This window comes from Eretmochelys imbricata, chromosome 2 (genome assembly GCF_965152235.1).
Source record: "Eretmochelys imbricata isolate rEreImb1 chromosome 2, rEreImb1.hap1, whole genome shotgun sequence".
Lineage (NCBI taxonomy): Eukaryota > Metazoa > Chordata > Testudines > Cheloniidae > Eretmochelys > Eretmochelys imbricata.
The window spans coordinates 249,887,589-249,904,130 of record NC_135573.1 but is presented as its reverse complement, the minus strand read 5'-3'; the positions used below and the strand labels follow the sequence as shown (position 1 = coordinate 249,904,130).

The 16,542-nt window shown below is 40.3% G+C and overlaps 1 protein-coding gene across 2 annotated transcripts in view; it reads left to right on the top strand.

Annotated features, from left to right (window-relative positions):
- The window catches only part of UBE3C (ubiquitin protein ligase E3C), a 170,883-nt gene that overhangs the window by 16,837 nt on the left and 137,504 nt on the right, over nt 1–16,542 (top strand). Inside the window, exons 3-6 of one of the 2 annotated variants that reach the window (XM_077808366.1) lie at nt 1,966–2,040; nt 2,829–2,975; nt 10,262–10,377; nt 16,326–16,483. In XM_077808366.1, the coding sequence (XP_077664492.1) occupies nt 1,966–2,040; nt 2,829–2,975; nt 10,262–10,377; nt 16,326–16,483 (496 nt within the window). Of the gene's footprint in view, nt 1–1,965; nt 2,041–2,828; nt 2,976–10,261; nt 10,378–16,325; nt 16,484–16,542 lie in introns of those variants that run through there. The other variant, XM_077808367.1, reaches the window with a different exon arrangement.

Sequence of the window (16,542 nt, the reverse complement as noted above, 5' to 3'; positions counted from 1 at the left end):
ATTTTATAGACCTCAATCATATCTCCCCTTAGCCGTCTCTTTTTCAGGCTGACTTTTTCAAGACTTTTGTCCCAGTCTTATTCATCTCTCCTCATACGGAAGCCGTTCCATACCCCTAATCGTTTTTGTTGCCCTTTTCTGAACCTTTTCCAATTCCAATATATATTTTTTGAGATGGGGCGACCACATCTGCACAAAGTATTCCAGATGTGGGCATACCATGGATTTATATAGAGGCAACTTGATATTTTCTGTCCTATCATCTATCCCTTTCTTAATTATTCCCAGCATTCTGTTTGCTTTATTGACTGCCGATGCACATTGAGTGGATGTTTTTAGAGAACGATCCACAATGACTCGAAGATCTCTTTCTTGAGTGGTAACAGCTCATTTAGACCCCATCATTTTATATGTATGGTTGGGATTATGTTTTCCAATGTGCATTACTTTGCATTTATCAACATTAAATTTCATCTTCCATTCTGTTGCCCAGTCAGCCAGTTTTGAGAGATCCCTTTGTAGCTCTTTGCAGTCTACCTGGGACTTAACTATCTTGAGCAGTTTTGTATCATCTGCAATTTTGCCACCTCACTGTTTACCCCTTTTTCCAGATCATTTATCAATATATTGAATGGGACACCACTATTTACTTTTTCTCCATTCTGAAAAATGACCACTTATTCCTATCCTTTGTTTCCTATCTTTTAACCAGTTATCAATCCATGAGAGCACCTTCCCTCTTATCCCATGGCAGCTTACTTTGCTTAAGAGCCTTTAGTGATGGACCTTGTCAAAGGCTTTCTGAAAATCTAAGTACACTATATCCACTGGATCATCCTTGTCCACATGCTTTTTGACCCCTTCCAAGAATTCTAGTAGATTGGTGAGGCATGATTTCCCTTTACTAAAACCATGTTGACTCTTCCTCAACAAATTATGTTCATCTATACGTGTGACAATATTGTTCTTTATTATAGTTTCAACCAGTTTCCTGGTACTGAAGTCAGGCTTACAGGCCTGTAATTGCCAGGATAACCTCTGGAGCCCTTTTTAAAAATTGGCTTCACATTAGCTATCCTCCAGTCATCTGGTACAAAAGCTGATTTAAATGATAGTTTACAGACTACAGTTAGTAGTTCTGTGGTTTCACATTTGAGTTCCTTCAGAACTCCTGGGTGAATACCATCTGGTCCTGGTGACTTACTGCTGTTTAATTTATCAATTTGTTCCAAAACCTTCTCTAATGATACCTCAATCTGGGACAGTTCCACAGAGCTGTCACCTGAAAAGAATGGGTCATGTTTGGGAATCTCCCTAACATCCTCCACCGTGAAGACCGCAATGGCCTTATTGTCCTTGAGTGCTCCGTTAGCACCTCGATCGTTCAGTGGCCCCACTGGTTGTTTAGCAGGCTTCCTGCTTCTGATGTTCTGAAACAAAAATTTGCTATTACTTTTTGAGTCTTTGGCTAGCTGTTCCTCAAATTCTTCTTTGGCCTTCCTAATTGTATTTTTACACTTCATTTGCCAGTAAACGGTATTATCAGATTTAAATCAGTCATTGAAAAGTGTGGTGTTAAAACACTATGTTTAATAAGATATGAAAACTCCTCTTCTGTTCTTGAAATCATGACATTTTTTCATATAATTCTTATTGATTATTAAAAATTGCTTATCCTGCTATAAATTTACATTGCCTTTACAAACAAAAGGAATCTCTTCCTGAGCAGGACTAAATTATGTATATGTGTATGTCACTAATGTTTAAGTCACAGGCACCTTTCTCTTATTTTGATAAAGATATATTTAATTTTCAGAAATATGCAAACATACAGAAAAAGCAAATTGGACAGAGTATAAAAAAATAAAAATATCTTTGAATATAAATATATATGACAAAATTATAGAAGCAAGATTCAGTTTTGCATCCTTTATTTTTGACTACCTTATTTCTTTCATTTTATAGGAAGAAAGACGAAGGCTGAAAAATGCAATAATCATCCAGTCCTTCGTTCGGGGGTACAGGGCCAGAAAGTACCAAGTAGGTATTTTTCTCATCAATTGAGAGAGAAATTGTGATAAAATAAATGTGTAAAACAATTTAATTGAAGCTGGGGTTTCTTAATACTATAGTCCTAGCCATTTCTGTTGAGAAACTTTGATATTGCTAGCTTCCTTTGGTAAGTATGGTGCAAACCCATATAAGAAAAGTGAAATGCAAGAGTTGGTTTTATTCTCAGTTTGGCCTTATTTTTAAAGGGCATTGTTGAGCATTGACTTCAGTGGGAATATTCATGTTTTCAAAGTTAAAGCACATGCATAAGGGCATTGCAGGACCATGTTCTTGCAGTTCCTGTTTACATGAAGAGAAGCTGGGGTTGCTTAGCACCTCTGAAAATTGGGCCAATATGTTTCAAGTGATTGAAATGGCACTTCTAGTGTGTGATGCACAAACATGTTTCTTCATATAATTTAGGTGATAGGTTGATTTGGAAGGGGCTTCTTTAAGACAGCACTGGGTCAGTTATTCTGCAAAAGGGTTGTTTATGTTTATGAACTGGCTAACAGAGTGGGCTGGTTCAAAACAAGTTTATATTAAATGGTATTTCTTAACATGGGTCTTCAGGACAAATTGTAAACAAAGAATCAGCATAATGCTGTGGAGGGGATTTGTCTAACTTGGACTCTTAACAAATATGTAACATCAGAATAGTACCTTCATTTTACCTGTCAGATAAGATGGAAACTCAAAATGAATAGCTTAAAATCCTGCATTTATATTTTAATGTGTTGTCAGAGCATAATTTTAATTTATTTTTAACTTTTAAGTACTCCATCCAAAGAAGTGAATTCGATCGCTGTGCTAATCTGGCACAATCTGGAGGAACTGTCTCCACTGCCAGTGGAGCTAATCTGACCCTTTTAGTACGTCAACTTCTGTTTTTTTATAGACAGAAAGAGGATTCTAAGCGTTTGGTGAGTGCCAGTACATATTTTACTCTACTGTAGTTAGTTTTATTTCTTGCATGTTTTTTAGTCACTTCATCACTAATTGCTTCATTCAGCAGAAATAAGTGGGTGGCTGCAGAACAGGCTTAGTTATCCTTTTGATCCATTTGTTAGAAATGTGGCTGTTCTGTAGCCCTCTTTTTTAATCCAGTTTCAAAGAGAGCAAAATTGATGGATTTTGATGGCTAGCTTTCTTCTTTGTACTTCCTATTGAATGCCAATTCAGATGAAATAGCACAAATCCACTTTTCACGTGTATAATTAAATATTAAAGGTCAGTGGGAAGTTTGAGAAACCATTGTGAATAGCAGCATAAATGGTATACATAACTCATAAGAAAAAAAATTGCACTCAGAGTGAACCACCACTGTATGAAAATATTGTAGCTGTTAGCATTGTTTCTTTTTTTTTTTCCCTTCAGTTTTCTGTAGCTTCTTCTCTTTCCACAAGTTTATGTGAAGTCGTTGAGTTTTCTGCAGTTACTGATAAGGATAGCATGTCTCTGCAGAAGTCTAAATCCTGCAAGGAAGAAGGATTTAAACATAAAAGTAAATGAATATGAAACTATTGTGACGGTTTGAAAATTTAAAATATATGAAGAATACACTTTTTCCTTGTCGGAAGTTTAAAACTTTTTCAGTTTCAACTTCTAAAGATGGGATGAACATTTATCGTACCTTAAAACTTTTCAGATGAGGAACCTCCTTCTTTCTCAGTGAAGAATATGCTAATATGTCTTAGTCTGTGTTGTGTAAAGTGCCTTGTGCATTTCGTGTGCCTGCATATGTATAAGATAATATATTAAAATTGTTCATTTATTTAACAGTCTATATTCTATGTCACAAAACATAGACTAAGACAAGACATAGCTGTTTAGTCTGTTAGCCTAGCTCTGAGAATTTTAAAGGACTAATACAGATATTATTTTTCTGCAACATTGAAAAGCAAGCTTCCCCTGCTACCAAGGGGTTAATCATGCTTTTCCCAGAGCACAGTCTACTGACAGTGATGGTGTAGGTGCATATAAAAGAAGTTAGAAAAAGGTGATTATGTTTGCATATGCTCTATTAAAACATAGGGTTTGAAAAATTCCCAGTCGTTATCAAAGGAGAAAATCAACAGGAAAAGAGGTGTAATGGTCATGCAGATTGTATGGTGGAAGGGGGGAATAAACTAGTTGACCCTGTAATTCTATAAATTTACACAACTCTTCTGAAAGCCAATATGTTCAGTAATAAGATCTTTTAACCAGTTCATACATTCTAGATTATAATATTTTCTTGTACCTTGCATTTACCCTACACACTGTGCTTGGTTTATATTCTGAGCTAAGAGGGATAGCCATTCCTGTTTTCCCAGTGGTTCACTAGTTATCCAATGTCTAACCTAATTGCATATGATGAAAGTGGTTAGCCCCACTGTCCCATTTCCTCAGCACTTTCTTTAACCCTGTCATTTCTTAACTAGTAAGTCCTAGGGTAGAGTTCACTACTGAATATATGCCTAAAAGCTGACCTTCTTAAAATTATACCTGAAAATCGTTGCATTTTCTACAGTCCTAGGTCATGTGCTTAATCATCACCTTCTGCCTATGTTTTTCCCTACATTTATTACCTGAACATTTTGCCTGTATAGGGGATCAGATAATACTTATTTTAAAAACCTGCTGCTAGACTATTTTTGATGTTAATACGTGCTATTTCCCAGTCCATATCACTCAGACCGGTATTCAGGTCTTCTTGCAAAAATTGTCATGTGTTCAAGGTATTCTTTTCTTATCCCAACAAATCGCTTGAGCAGCCATGATATTATTCATACCTGTTTCCTGTTGCAGCAATCTCACCGCCTTCTCATTCTGTTCTACAGCTATAGAACCTGAAATGTGAACAACATTTACTTAGACTATTTTTAATGATATATATATATATATTTATTTTAGGGAATTGGTAATTAACCCTGACCTTTTCAGATGACATTAAGGTGTTTCATAGATTCAGAGAGGTTTAAGGCTGGAGGGACCATTGGATCATAGGAATCATAGAACTGGAAGGGACCTCGAGAGATCATCTAGTCCAGTCTCATGCACTCAAAGCAGGATTAAGTATTATCTAGACCATCTCTGACAGGTGTTTGTTCAACCTGATCTTAAAAATCCTGAATGATGGAGATTCCACCACCTCCCTAGACAATTTATTCCAGTGCTTAACCACTCTGACAGGAAGTTTTTCCTAATGTCCAACCTAAAGCGCCCTTGCTGCAATTTAAGCCCATTGCTTCTTGTCCTATCCTCAGAGGTTAAGAAAAACACTTTCTCCCTCCTCCTTGTAACAACATTTTCTGTACTTGAAGACTGTTATCATGTCCCCCCTCAGTTGTCTCTTCTCCAGAATAAATAAACCCATTTTTTTCAATCTTCCCTCATAGATCATGTTTTCTAGACCTTTAATCATTTTTGTTGCTCTTCTTTGGACTTTCTCCAGTTTGTCCACATCTTTCCTGAAATGTGGTGCCGAGAACTGGACATAATACTCCAGTGGAGGCCTAATCAGTGCGGAGTAGAGCAGAATTATTACTTTTCATGTCTTGCTTACAATACTCCTGCTAATACATTCCAGAATGATGTTCACTTTTTTTGCAACAGCGTTACACTGTTGACTCATATTTAGCTTGTGATCCGCTATGACCCCCAGATCCCTTAGAATCATAGAATATCAGGGTTGGAAGGGACCTCAGGAGGTCATCTAGTCCAACTCTCTGCTCAAAGCAGGACCAATCCCCAACTAAATCATCCCAGCCAGGGCTTCGTCAAGCCTGATCTTAAAAACTTCTAAGGAAGGAGATTCTACCATCTCCCTAGGTAACCCATTCCAGTGCTTCACCACCCTCCTAGTGAAATAGTATTTCCTAATATCTAACCTAAACCTCCCCCACTGAAACTTGAGACCATTGCTCCTTGTTCTGTCATCTGCCATCACTGAGAACAGCCTAGAGCCGTCCGCTTTGGAACCCCCTTTCAGGTAGTTGAAAGCAGCTATCAAATCCCGCCCTCATTCTTCTCTTCTGCAGACTAAATAATCCCAGTTCCCTCAGCCTCTCTTCATAAGTCATGTGCTCCACCCCTCTACTAATTTTTGTTGCCCTCCACTGGACTCTTTCCAATTTTTCCACATCCTTCTTGTAGTGTGGGACCCAAAACTGGATACAGTACTCCAGATGAGGCCTTACCAATGCCGAATAGAGGCGAATAATCACGTCCCTCGATCTGCTGGCAATGCTTCTACTTATACAGCCCAAAATGCTGTTAGCCTTCTTGGCAATAAGGGCACACTGTTGACTCATATCCAGGACAATGTATCCTTTCCGCAGTACTCTTTCCTAGGCAGTCATTTCCCATTTTGTATGTGTGCAACTGATTATTTCTTCCTAAGTTGAGTACTTTGCATTTGTCCTTATTGAATTTCATCCTATTTACTTCAGACCATTTCTCCAGTTTGTTCAGATCAGTCTGAATTTTAATCCTATCCTCCAAAGCAGTTGCACCCCCTCCCAGCTTGGTATCATCTGCAAACTTTATAAGTGTACTCTCTGTGCCATTATCTAAATCATTGATGAAGCTATTGAACAGAACCGATCCCTGCGGGACCCCACTCGTTATGCCCTTCCAGCTTGACTGTGAACCACTGATAACTACTCTCTGGTAACGATTTTCCAACCAGTTATGCACCCACCTTATAGTAGCTCCATCTAGGTTGTGTTTCCCTAGTTTGTTTATGAGAAGGTCAGGCAAGACAGTATCAAAAGACTTACTAAAGTCAAGATACACCACGTCTACCGCTTCCCCCCTGGCCAGAAGGCTTATTACCCTGTCAAAGAAAGCTATCGGTTGGTTTGGCAAGATTTGTTTTTGACAAATCCATACTGACTGTTACCTATCACCATATTATTTTCTAGATGTTTGCAAATTGCTTGCTTAATTATTTGCTCCATTATCTTTCCGGGTACAGAAGTTAAGCTGACTGGTCTGTAATTCCATGGGTTGCCCTTCTTTCCCTTTTTATAGATTGGCACTATATTTGCCCTTTTCCAGTCTTCTGGAATGTCTCCCGTTTTCCATGACTTTTCAAAGATAATTGCTAATCTAGATCATATAGTCTAACTTCCTATATATCACAGGCCCTTAAATTTCACTCAGGTACCCCTGTATTGAGCCTAATAATTCATGTTTGGCTGAAGCATGTCTTCCAGAAAGACATCCAGTCTTGATTTGAAGATATCAAAAGATGGAGAATCCACCACTTCCTTTGCGAGTTTGTGCCATTGGTTAATTGCCCTCACTGTTAAAAATCTGCCTTATTTCTCTTTTGACTTTGTCTAGCCTCAGTTTTCTGCCACTCGTTCTTGTTACGCCTTTTTTTCTCAATTAAACAGCCCTTTATTACCCAGTATTTTCTCTCTGTGAAGGTACTAATGCAGTGTAATCAAGTCTGGGAGATATTTCCCATTGAAAGAATAACCTAATTACACTAACTTCAGAGGACATGAGTAATTAATAAAGACATCAAAGAAAATGCCTCAAACGTTAAAAGAATCCTAAAACTTTCAGTAAATCCAGGCCAAGGAAAGAAAACAAGAAGAGAATTTCTAATTGTTGAGCACACTATTTGTCCTTGATATGTACTCTTTTATAGTCAGTTCTTTTTTGGGGTGGGGGGGTATATATTATGAAGCTTCATACAAAATACTTTAAATTTGAGGAGTTAGGGAAAAATAATAAACTATTTGATGCATATTTTAAAATGTTCTGTTAAATATTTGAAAAACATGTAGCATTTTTAAATGCTACACTGAAGATAATAGAGCAGTAAAGTGCTGTAAGCGTGCATAACCCACGTGTGGAACAAGATCCCCCCCCCCCCCCCACACACCTAGAAATTGTGATTGCCACATAAGAGGTTCATAAAGAGAACCTTTTAAATGTAGTTTACCTCACTGTAACTACAGGGTCAAATTAAGGCAACCTGGGGCATACCAGGCACACATAATAAGGGGCCTGCCATTGTCCTGTCTCTATTTGGAGTGGTGGTGGCAGGGCATCTCCCTCCCCTCTCAGAGAGGTGGGGTAGCATTATGGGGTCCTCTTCTCCCCCTCCCCACCGAGCAGCAGGAGTGGCGGCAGGGTTGGTGGGGGGAAGTACCTGTCTCAGCAGTTGAGAAGTTTTTGCTTGGATGGATGAGTCGGATTTGCTGCTGTCATAGATCCTAGCAAGTGCCTCTCATGGCTGCTCACTAGGACAGCTGTGAAGGAAGTCCAAGCCTCTGCTGTTCTGGGTCGCCAGGATGTGTCAAGCTTCTAGAATCTTAGCAGTCTGCATCATTGGGCCCTTCCTTGCCCTCTTTGGCACGTTTCCTTGGCGCTGATTCTCCGTCTGTTCCCCTTCTTGGAAATGAAGTTTCTCCGCCCATCTGCCTTTAGCCCCCAGGAGCAGCACTGACCCCTGAATTACCCCAATTACTTAAACACACCCCTCTGTGAGAATTCCTTCCCAAAGTTAAGAAGCTTCTGGTTCCAGTTTAACTCAAGCACATGCAGCATTGTGAAGCAGTTAACACACAAAGTCTAACATGTTTGTGCCCCATTTATTTAATCACAGAAAGCCCAGGAGAGTATATATCATACCAAAAATAAACATCTTAAACTTCAGTATCCCTCACTCGTTCAGCCCTGTGCTGTGAGTCTTGGGAGAACCATCTGGGCAATGGTGAAGCCAGGTTTTACACCTGGGGAGGTGGCAGGGGGGGAAGAGGGATGGGTCATTGCTGGTGGGGTGAAGAGCAAGCCTACCTCCACACTCACCTGGCAGCAGCGGCTTCTATCCTTCAGGGCTGGGCCCAGCTCTTCACTCCACGTGTTGCAGCCTGGCACATGGGGTTGTGGAGTAGCGCATCATGACGGAGCGGTGGCCAGGCCAAATTTGAGTGAGTGACGTGCACCATGTCACAACATTAGGAGTGGGGAGCCAGGCCCAGCCTTGTGCAACAGGAAACACTGCTGCTGTTTGAGTGCAGGGCGGGCTCAATCTTCTGCCCTGTGTGAAAATTCGTGTCATACAGGTACTTTTGTCAGTTGCATAAATATGCTTGAAAAGGTGTCACATGTACATCAGTTAGTTCTGCCACTGCGTTTGGGTCCAGGAAGGCAGGCGGGGAGTCCCCAGCCTCAAAAGGTGTTGCATGCTCGGTTGCTTCTCCCTCATGGACTGGAGAAAATGGCCCATGAGCACAACAGCTTCTGTTCTTTTTAGAACCTTCAGTCACCTGTGTCAGGTGACACTCTTGCCAGCTTCCCCATTTGAGCACAAAATCCTGCCAGGTGACTTTGCTATCAAGGTGACTTGCCTCCTGCTAATCCAGTTTTTCTGGGCAGGGATCTGTCTTTTGTCTAGAATGTATAGATTTCCAATGATGGGGTACTTAGAATCAGCTACTCTCTTTCTGTTTTTCCACCATCTTTGGAATCTCAACCCATCATGGAGAAACAGACCATAGAGAAGTCAAAAGGCTGCACATTCAGAGTGGAGTTTGCAGACACATAAGGATCATAATCTCACAGAGAATTCATAAATTGTACAGACATATTCCTAAATGGTCACAGCTGCGCTCTTCTCTTTTCTCACAGTCAGTCTTCTGCAGCCACGGTGGCAGGGACTCCTTGAGTAGTGGATCTCAGATGTATAGGAAAGCTTATAGATTATTGCTTCAGGCTGTCTGCCGACTCAATTATAATTATAATCATTTCTCATATTCAAGCTTTTCTTTGCAGCATGAGGGCTAAAAACTACTTTTTAAATGAAAGTTTAGCTTTTGACATACTAACATAATCACATGACTCCAGTAGCTGGAGACCCAGGCTTAGGTTTATTGTGCCAGTGGCTTAATCAAATCCTGATTAGAGAAATTTTTTATTGATTAATGACTTGTCACATTCTCATTAGATAATTCACAGTGCTAAACTATATCTCGTTTTATAACTTACTGTAAAATGGTATGAATGGCATTTTTTCATAGCATTTTATGTAGGCCAAAATATGATATACTCACTCATACCTTTCTCCATGAATTGGCTGTAATGGGACTTCTGGTAGAGTAAAGTGCTTTTTCAAAATGAGTGAGGAAATCATTATCAGCCCATAATGAATAACAGCATTCATTTTTACAGGGTTTTTGATCAAATCTGTGCATTTTGCTTTTCCCAGATATGGATGTGTCAGAACTTAATTAAACAAAGTTCTCAGTTCGTTAAGCAGTTGGATGGTCCTGACAGACTTACTTGCTTATTCCAAATAAAAAGACTGTTGGGCCTATGTTGCAGGTAAATCACTTTCTTTCTCCCAACTAATATCTAAATGGCGTTCAGAAAACATGTATTGATATCACCAGATAAAATATAGGAATTAAATGTGATGGTTTGTTTAGTAGAGAGGGTTTTTCGTTATTTTTTATTTTATTTTTTTAATTCATGTTAGATATACAGGTTCCAATAAAGGAAAATCTTTTCTATTCAGGACAGGAATTACATGTGCTTATTTTCCATTGACTTCAAAATTAAGCATGTGCTTGAGGGCTGTCCTCAATAGTGATGGATTTAAGCATGTGCTGAAGTATTTTCCTGAATTGGGACCATTAGCAATAATTGTCCAAATCAGAACATTTCCTCAGAACTAGTGACTGTTTGAGAAGAGCTGTATGAATCATAACTGTATCCCCAGCTGGTCACGAAGTGCCTTGTACTAAGATGTTGCTGTTCTATGGCTAATATGGTTGTTTAAAATACTGTTTGCTCCCACTTTTATTTTCAGTTTGAGGCATGATGTGCATGCATGTCATTGAGTTCAGCAATGTGATAATTGCAGATAGTGATGCTGAGAGTACTTTAATAGGGCCACGAGAAGCAAAGTCTACTGGGACAGAGATAAATAGCTGACCTGGATCTGGTAGAAGTAGCCCACTCTCCTCTTTGGAACCAAAAAGATTATTCTTCACGTTGACATGATAACAGTAGCCAGCTCCCTTCTCCAGAGCTAAAAGGTCTTGTGAAGAGGATACTGTTTCCTTGGAGTGCAGAGCCAACAGTGGAACTCGCCACGTGAATATGTTTTGTCCTATGGTCTCAGTTCAGTTAATATTAGGGGCATTTGTAGACAATGAATGCCTAGTGCACTTGGATTTGATAAATTTTTGCATTCTTCTGGTAACTGTATACATACCATATACATAGTGAATTATGACATCAAAACTCTGTAAACTAAAATATAGGGTACATTGGAACCCAGTTGTTATTAAGACCTTTTCATTTCATGATATCACTGCACTAGAAGTGAAGTTCCACTGTAATTGGAATTGCAATTTACAGTTTTAAAATTTGAAATAATTTGGAATATTCTTTCTACTTTAGAAATTGTTTTACTATATCAGAGTTCACTGTATATTTTACTGTATCAGATATTTGTATTAAAGAGAACTAAAATGTTGTTGCAATATGCGTTTTATATCTGTTACGGTTTAAATCTCTTTTACAAAAGGGTTAAGTGCAATGGAACCAAAAAGGTTTTTGATACTAATGTATATTTTCAGATAACATCTATATTTACATATCAGATGGTTTCAGTTCTATCAATTCTCATGGACTCAATATTTGTGTATATTTCTCATACTTTAATGTGTCCCTTGGTAATGTAAAGTCTACCATGGAAATAGAATTTAAAGTATACATTGTACTTTAGATTAGAAAGTAATAGGCTTATTTAAAACGGTTTATTTCCGTGTGAGAAAATTGCTCAGTGTAAATAGTTATGTATCAGTTTCTAATATTGACTCAGTAGGACGTTAGCTTAAAAAAAAACAAAACCACAGGATAAATTCATGTGAATTGGTGCACCAAGATAAGTAATTATAAAGAAAAAATAAAAGCTGATGTGGTCTGCATACATTTTCCCAATGTATTTCATAGAACAGGGGTGGGCAAACTTTTTGGCCTGAGGACCACATCTGGGAATAGAAATTGTATGGCGGGCGATGAATACTCACAAAATTGGGGTTGGGGTGCGGGAGGGGGTGAGGGCTCTGGTTGGAGGTGCAGGATGGGTTTGGCCAGAAATGAGGAGTTCAGGGTGTGGGAGGGGGCACCAGGCTGGGATGGGGTGAGGGCTCCGGCTGGGGGTGCAGGCTCTGGGATGGGGCTGGGGATGAGGAGTTTGGGGTATAGGAGGGTGCTCTGGGCTGGGACCGAGGGGTTTGGAGGGCAGGAGTGGGATCAGGGCTAGGGCAGGGGGTTAGGGCGCAGGGGGAGGCTCAGGGGTGCAGGCTCTGGGTGGCACTTACCTCAAGCGGCTCCCAGAAGAAGTGGCATGTCCCTTCTCTGGCTCCTATGCGGAGGCAAGGCCAGGCGGCTCTGTGCACTGTGCTGTCTGCAGGCACCGCCCTTGCAGCTCCCATTGGCCGCAGTTCCCGGCCAGTGGGAACTGCAGGGGTGGTGCTTGGGGTGGGAGCAGCGTGCAGAGCCCCCTGGCTGCCTCTGCGCGTAGGAGCCAGGGGGGGCCATGCCGCTGTTCCAGGAGCCGTGTGGAGTGGCCCCTGACCCTGCTCCCCGGCTGGAGCTCCGGAGCTGGGCAAGCCCCAGACCCCACTCCCCAGCAGCGGCTCGAGGGCCGGATTAAAACAGCTGGCAAGCCGTAGCCAGCTCGCGGGCCATATCCAGCCCACGGGCTGTAGTTTGCCCACCCCATTGTAGAATTATAGAACTGTAGGACTGGAAGGGATCTTAAGAGATCTTCTAGTCCAGTCCCTGCACTCAAAGCAGGGCTAAGTATCATCTAGACCATTTCCTGGTAGTTGTTTGTCTAACTGGAGAGGTAGAAATGCTGGAGGGTAGGGGTAGGATACAGAGGGACCTAGACAAATTAGAGGATTGGGCCAAAAGAAATCTGATGAGGTTCAACAAGGACAAGTGCAGAGTGCTGCACTTAGGACGGAAGAATCCCATGCACCGCTACAGACTAGGGACCGAATGGCTAGGCAGTAGTTCTGCAGAAAAGGACCTAAGGGTTACAGTGGACGAGAAGCTGGATATGAGTCCACAGTGTGCCGTTGTTGCCAAGAAGGCCAATGGCATTTTGGGATGTATAAGTAGGGGCATTGCCAGCAGATCGAGGGATGTGATCGTTCCCCTCTATTCGACATTGGTGAGACTTCGTCTGGAGTACTGTGTCCAGTTTTGGGCCCCACACTACAAGGAGGATGTGGAAAAATTGGAAAACGTCCGGCAGAGAGCAACAAAAATGATTAGGGGACTGGAACACATGACTTATGAGGAGAGGCTGAGGGAACTGGGATTGTTTAGTCTGCAGAAGAGAAGAATGAGGGCGGGATTTGATAGCTGCTTTCAACTACCTGAAAGGGGGTTCTGAAGAGGATGGATCTAGACTGTTCTGAGTGGTAGCAGATGACAGAACAAGGAGTAATGGTCTCAAGTTGCAGTGGGGGAGGTTTAGGTTAGATTTTAGGAATAACTTTTTCACTAGGAGGGTGGTAAAGTACTGGAATGGGTTACCTAGGGAGGTGGTGGAATCTCCTTCCTTAGAAGTTTTTAAGGTCAGGCTTGACAAAGCCCTGGCTGGGATGATTTAGTTGGGGATTGGTCCTGCTTTGAGCAGGGGGTTGGACTAGATGACCTCCTGAGGTCCCTTCCAACCCTGATATTCTATGATTCTAACCTGTTCTTAAAAACCTCCAGTGACTGAGATTCCACAGCATCCCTAGGTAGTTTGTTCCATTGTTCCACTGTTAGACATTAGGAAAAAGTTCCTAACTGTAACCTAAAGCTCCCTTGTGGAAATTTAAGCCCATTACTATTTCTCCTTAGCCACTAAGAACAGGACAACAACATAGCACTCTCTTCTTTATAACAGCCTTTTACATACTTGAAGACTGTTATGTTCCCCTTCAGTTTTCTCTTCTCCAGAAAAAACAAACCCAGTTTTTTCAATCCTCCCTCATAGCTCATGTTTTCTAGACCTTTAATCATTTTTGTTGCTCTCCTCTGTACTTTCTCCAATTTGTCTACATCTTTCTTGAAATGTGGTGTCCAGAACTGGACACAATACTCCAGTTGAGGTCTAATCAGCACAGAGTAGAGCAGAAGAATTATTTTTTGTGTCTTGCTTACAACGCTCCTGCTAATACATCCCAGAATGGTGTTAGCTTTTTTGAAACAGTGTTAAATTTAGTTTGTGATCCGCTATGACCCGCAGATCCCTTTCCGCAGTACTCCTTTGTAGGCAGTCATTTCTTATTTTGTATATGTGCAACTGATTGTTCCTTCCTAAGTGGAGTACTCTGCGTTTGGCCTTATTGAATTTCATCCTGTTTACTTCAGACCATTTCTCCAGTTTGTCCAGATCATTTTGCATTTTAATCCTATCCTCCAAAGTACTTGCAACCTCTCCTAGCTTGGTATTGTCCATAAACTTTGTAAGTGTAGCCTCTATGCCATTATCTAAGTCATTGATCAAGATTTTGAACAGAACCAGACCCAGAACTGATCCCTGTGGGACCTCACTTGATATGCCCTACCCAGTTTGACTGTGAACCATTGATAACTACTCTCTGGGAAGGGTTTTCCAACCAGTTATGCATCATTGGTATAGTAGTTCCATCTAGGTTGCATTTCCCCAGTTTGTTTATGAGACGGTCATGAGAGACAGTATCAAAAGCCTTACTAAAGTCAGTTCTACCGCTTCCCCCTATCCACAAGTCTTGTTACTCTGTCAGAGCTATTAGGTTGGTTTGACCTGTTTTGTTCTTGATTCAAAGTGACACATTAAAATTAAAATCATCCTTTTTTTTTCTGGACATTTTTTAACTAGTGTGTTTACAAATGACACCTAAAATTACTATAAATTAAAGAGATTAGTGGAAATGTTTTCTCTGTTTTTTATTTTTTTTACTTTGTGCATTTGTCAGAATTTTGTGTATTCTTAATGTCATTGATTCTACTGTATAGTCTATCATTTTCTTTCTGTTCGAATTGGCTTTTTACACAACAAAAGAGGGATAGGCAAATGCAAAATTATAGAAATTAACAGGGGATCTTTGGGGCAGGGATAGTAACAGAAACTACTTTTAATGCTTTTTTTAATGGCTAGATTTCAAGTTGGCAGTGACCCTATTTAAATTGTTGATTTTTTTCACTATAATATAGATGTATGTATGTAATATAAACTACATAATACAAACTAGACTATTTGGACCTTAGGCTTCATTATTGTTCTGCGGCGTGAAACTCCATTTTGCCCGTGGTAGAACTTAAAAGCTGATCCAACCAGGTTTCTAAGGTTCTATTTCCTTGATTTTGGGACTGTCCTTTTAACCTTTCCCTTCTTAATTTTCCTAGCCCGTATGCACCCCCAACCCATCATGGTGCCATATATTTATTCTCCCCCATTTCTGTAATTGCAGGTATTTGATGAATAGTTTAGCAAAGAAGTATAGAGAGTAGAATGTCTAGCACTTTGTTCTGTAGCTGAGGATAGAGCTTTTGTCACACATCTGACTGTCTTCAGCTGCCTCTCCAGAATCCCACACAGCTTAGTCCTGGCAGACCTGGCTTCATTTTCTGTGTTCATGTCATACCTGTTGGCAGATAGATACTCTGGACTTCTCTTCTGAGGAGTCTCATAATGATTGTGTCTATCTAATGAATGCTGCAGGCCACTAAACTTTGCAAGTCATTGAGGCCAAGAATTTAGGAAAGAGGGATTGGATATTTGTATGGAAAAGAAAAACATCGAGATTTTTTTATGGTTAATACTAAAAAAAAAGACTTCAGGAAAGAACAGAAAACCTTATGCTTCAGGGTTTAAACCAAGCTGTATTGGGAATTAGCATGACATGTTTGTGTGCAACAAGTTTATCCCACAGCTGCTTGTTGCATGGTTCCTGCTGCTTGTTGCATGGTTCCTGCTGCTTGTGCCTTCCCCTGAAGCATCTGGTGCTGGCCGCTGCCAAAGACAGGATATTTTACTAGATGGACCGTGAGTTTGATCTGGTTTGGTAATTCCTGTGTTCCAGGGTTGTTGAAGCACTTGTCTTGTAAAGATAGTTGAACTCCTGAGGATGTTTAGAATCCATTATGAATAAGATTATTTTTAAGGAAGATGTGAAAATCTTCGTAGCTCAATTTTTAAAAAGTATGCATAAATCTTAACTTAAATGGGAAAAACCTCTCCTGTTAAGTAATTGTGAATTTTATTTTATTTACAGGTTACTGCAAAACTGCAACGATGACAGTCTGAATGTTGCACTTCCTATGAGAATGCTTGAGGTATTTTCATCTGAGAATACGTATTTACCTGTTTTACAAGATGCCAACTATGTGGCATCATTATTTGAACAAATTTTGCACTACATGGTTCAAAAAGGTCAGTAGCAGGAATATTAGAAGTTGTGGAAAAAACACAAACTTTGAACAAATGTGTAA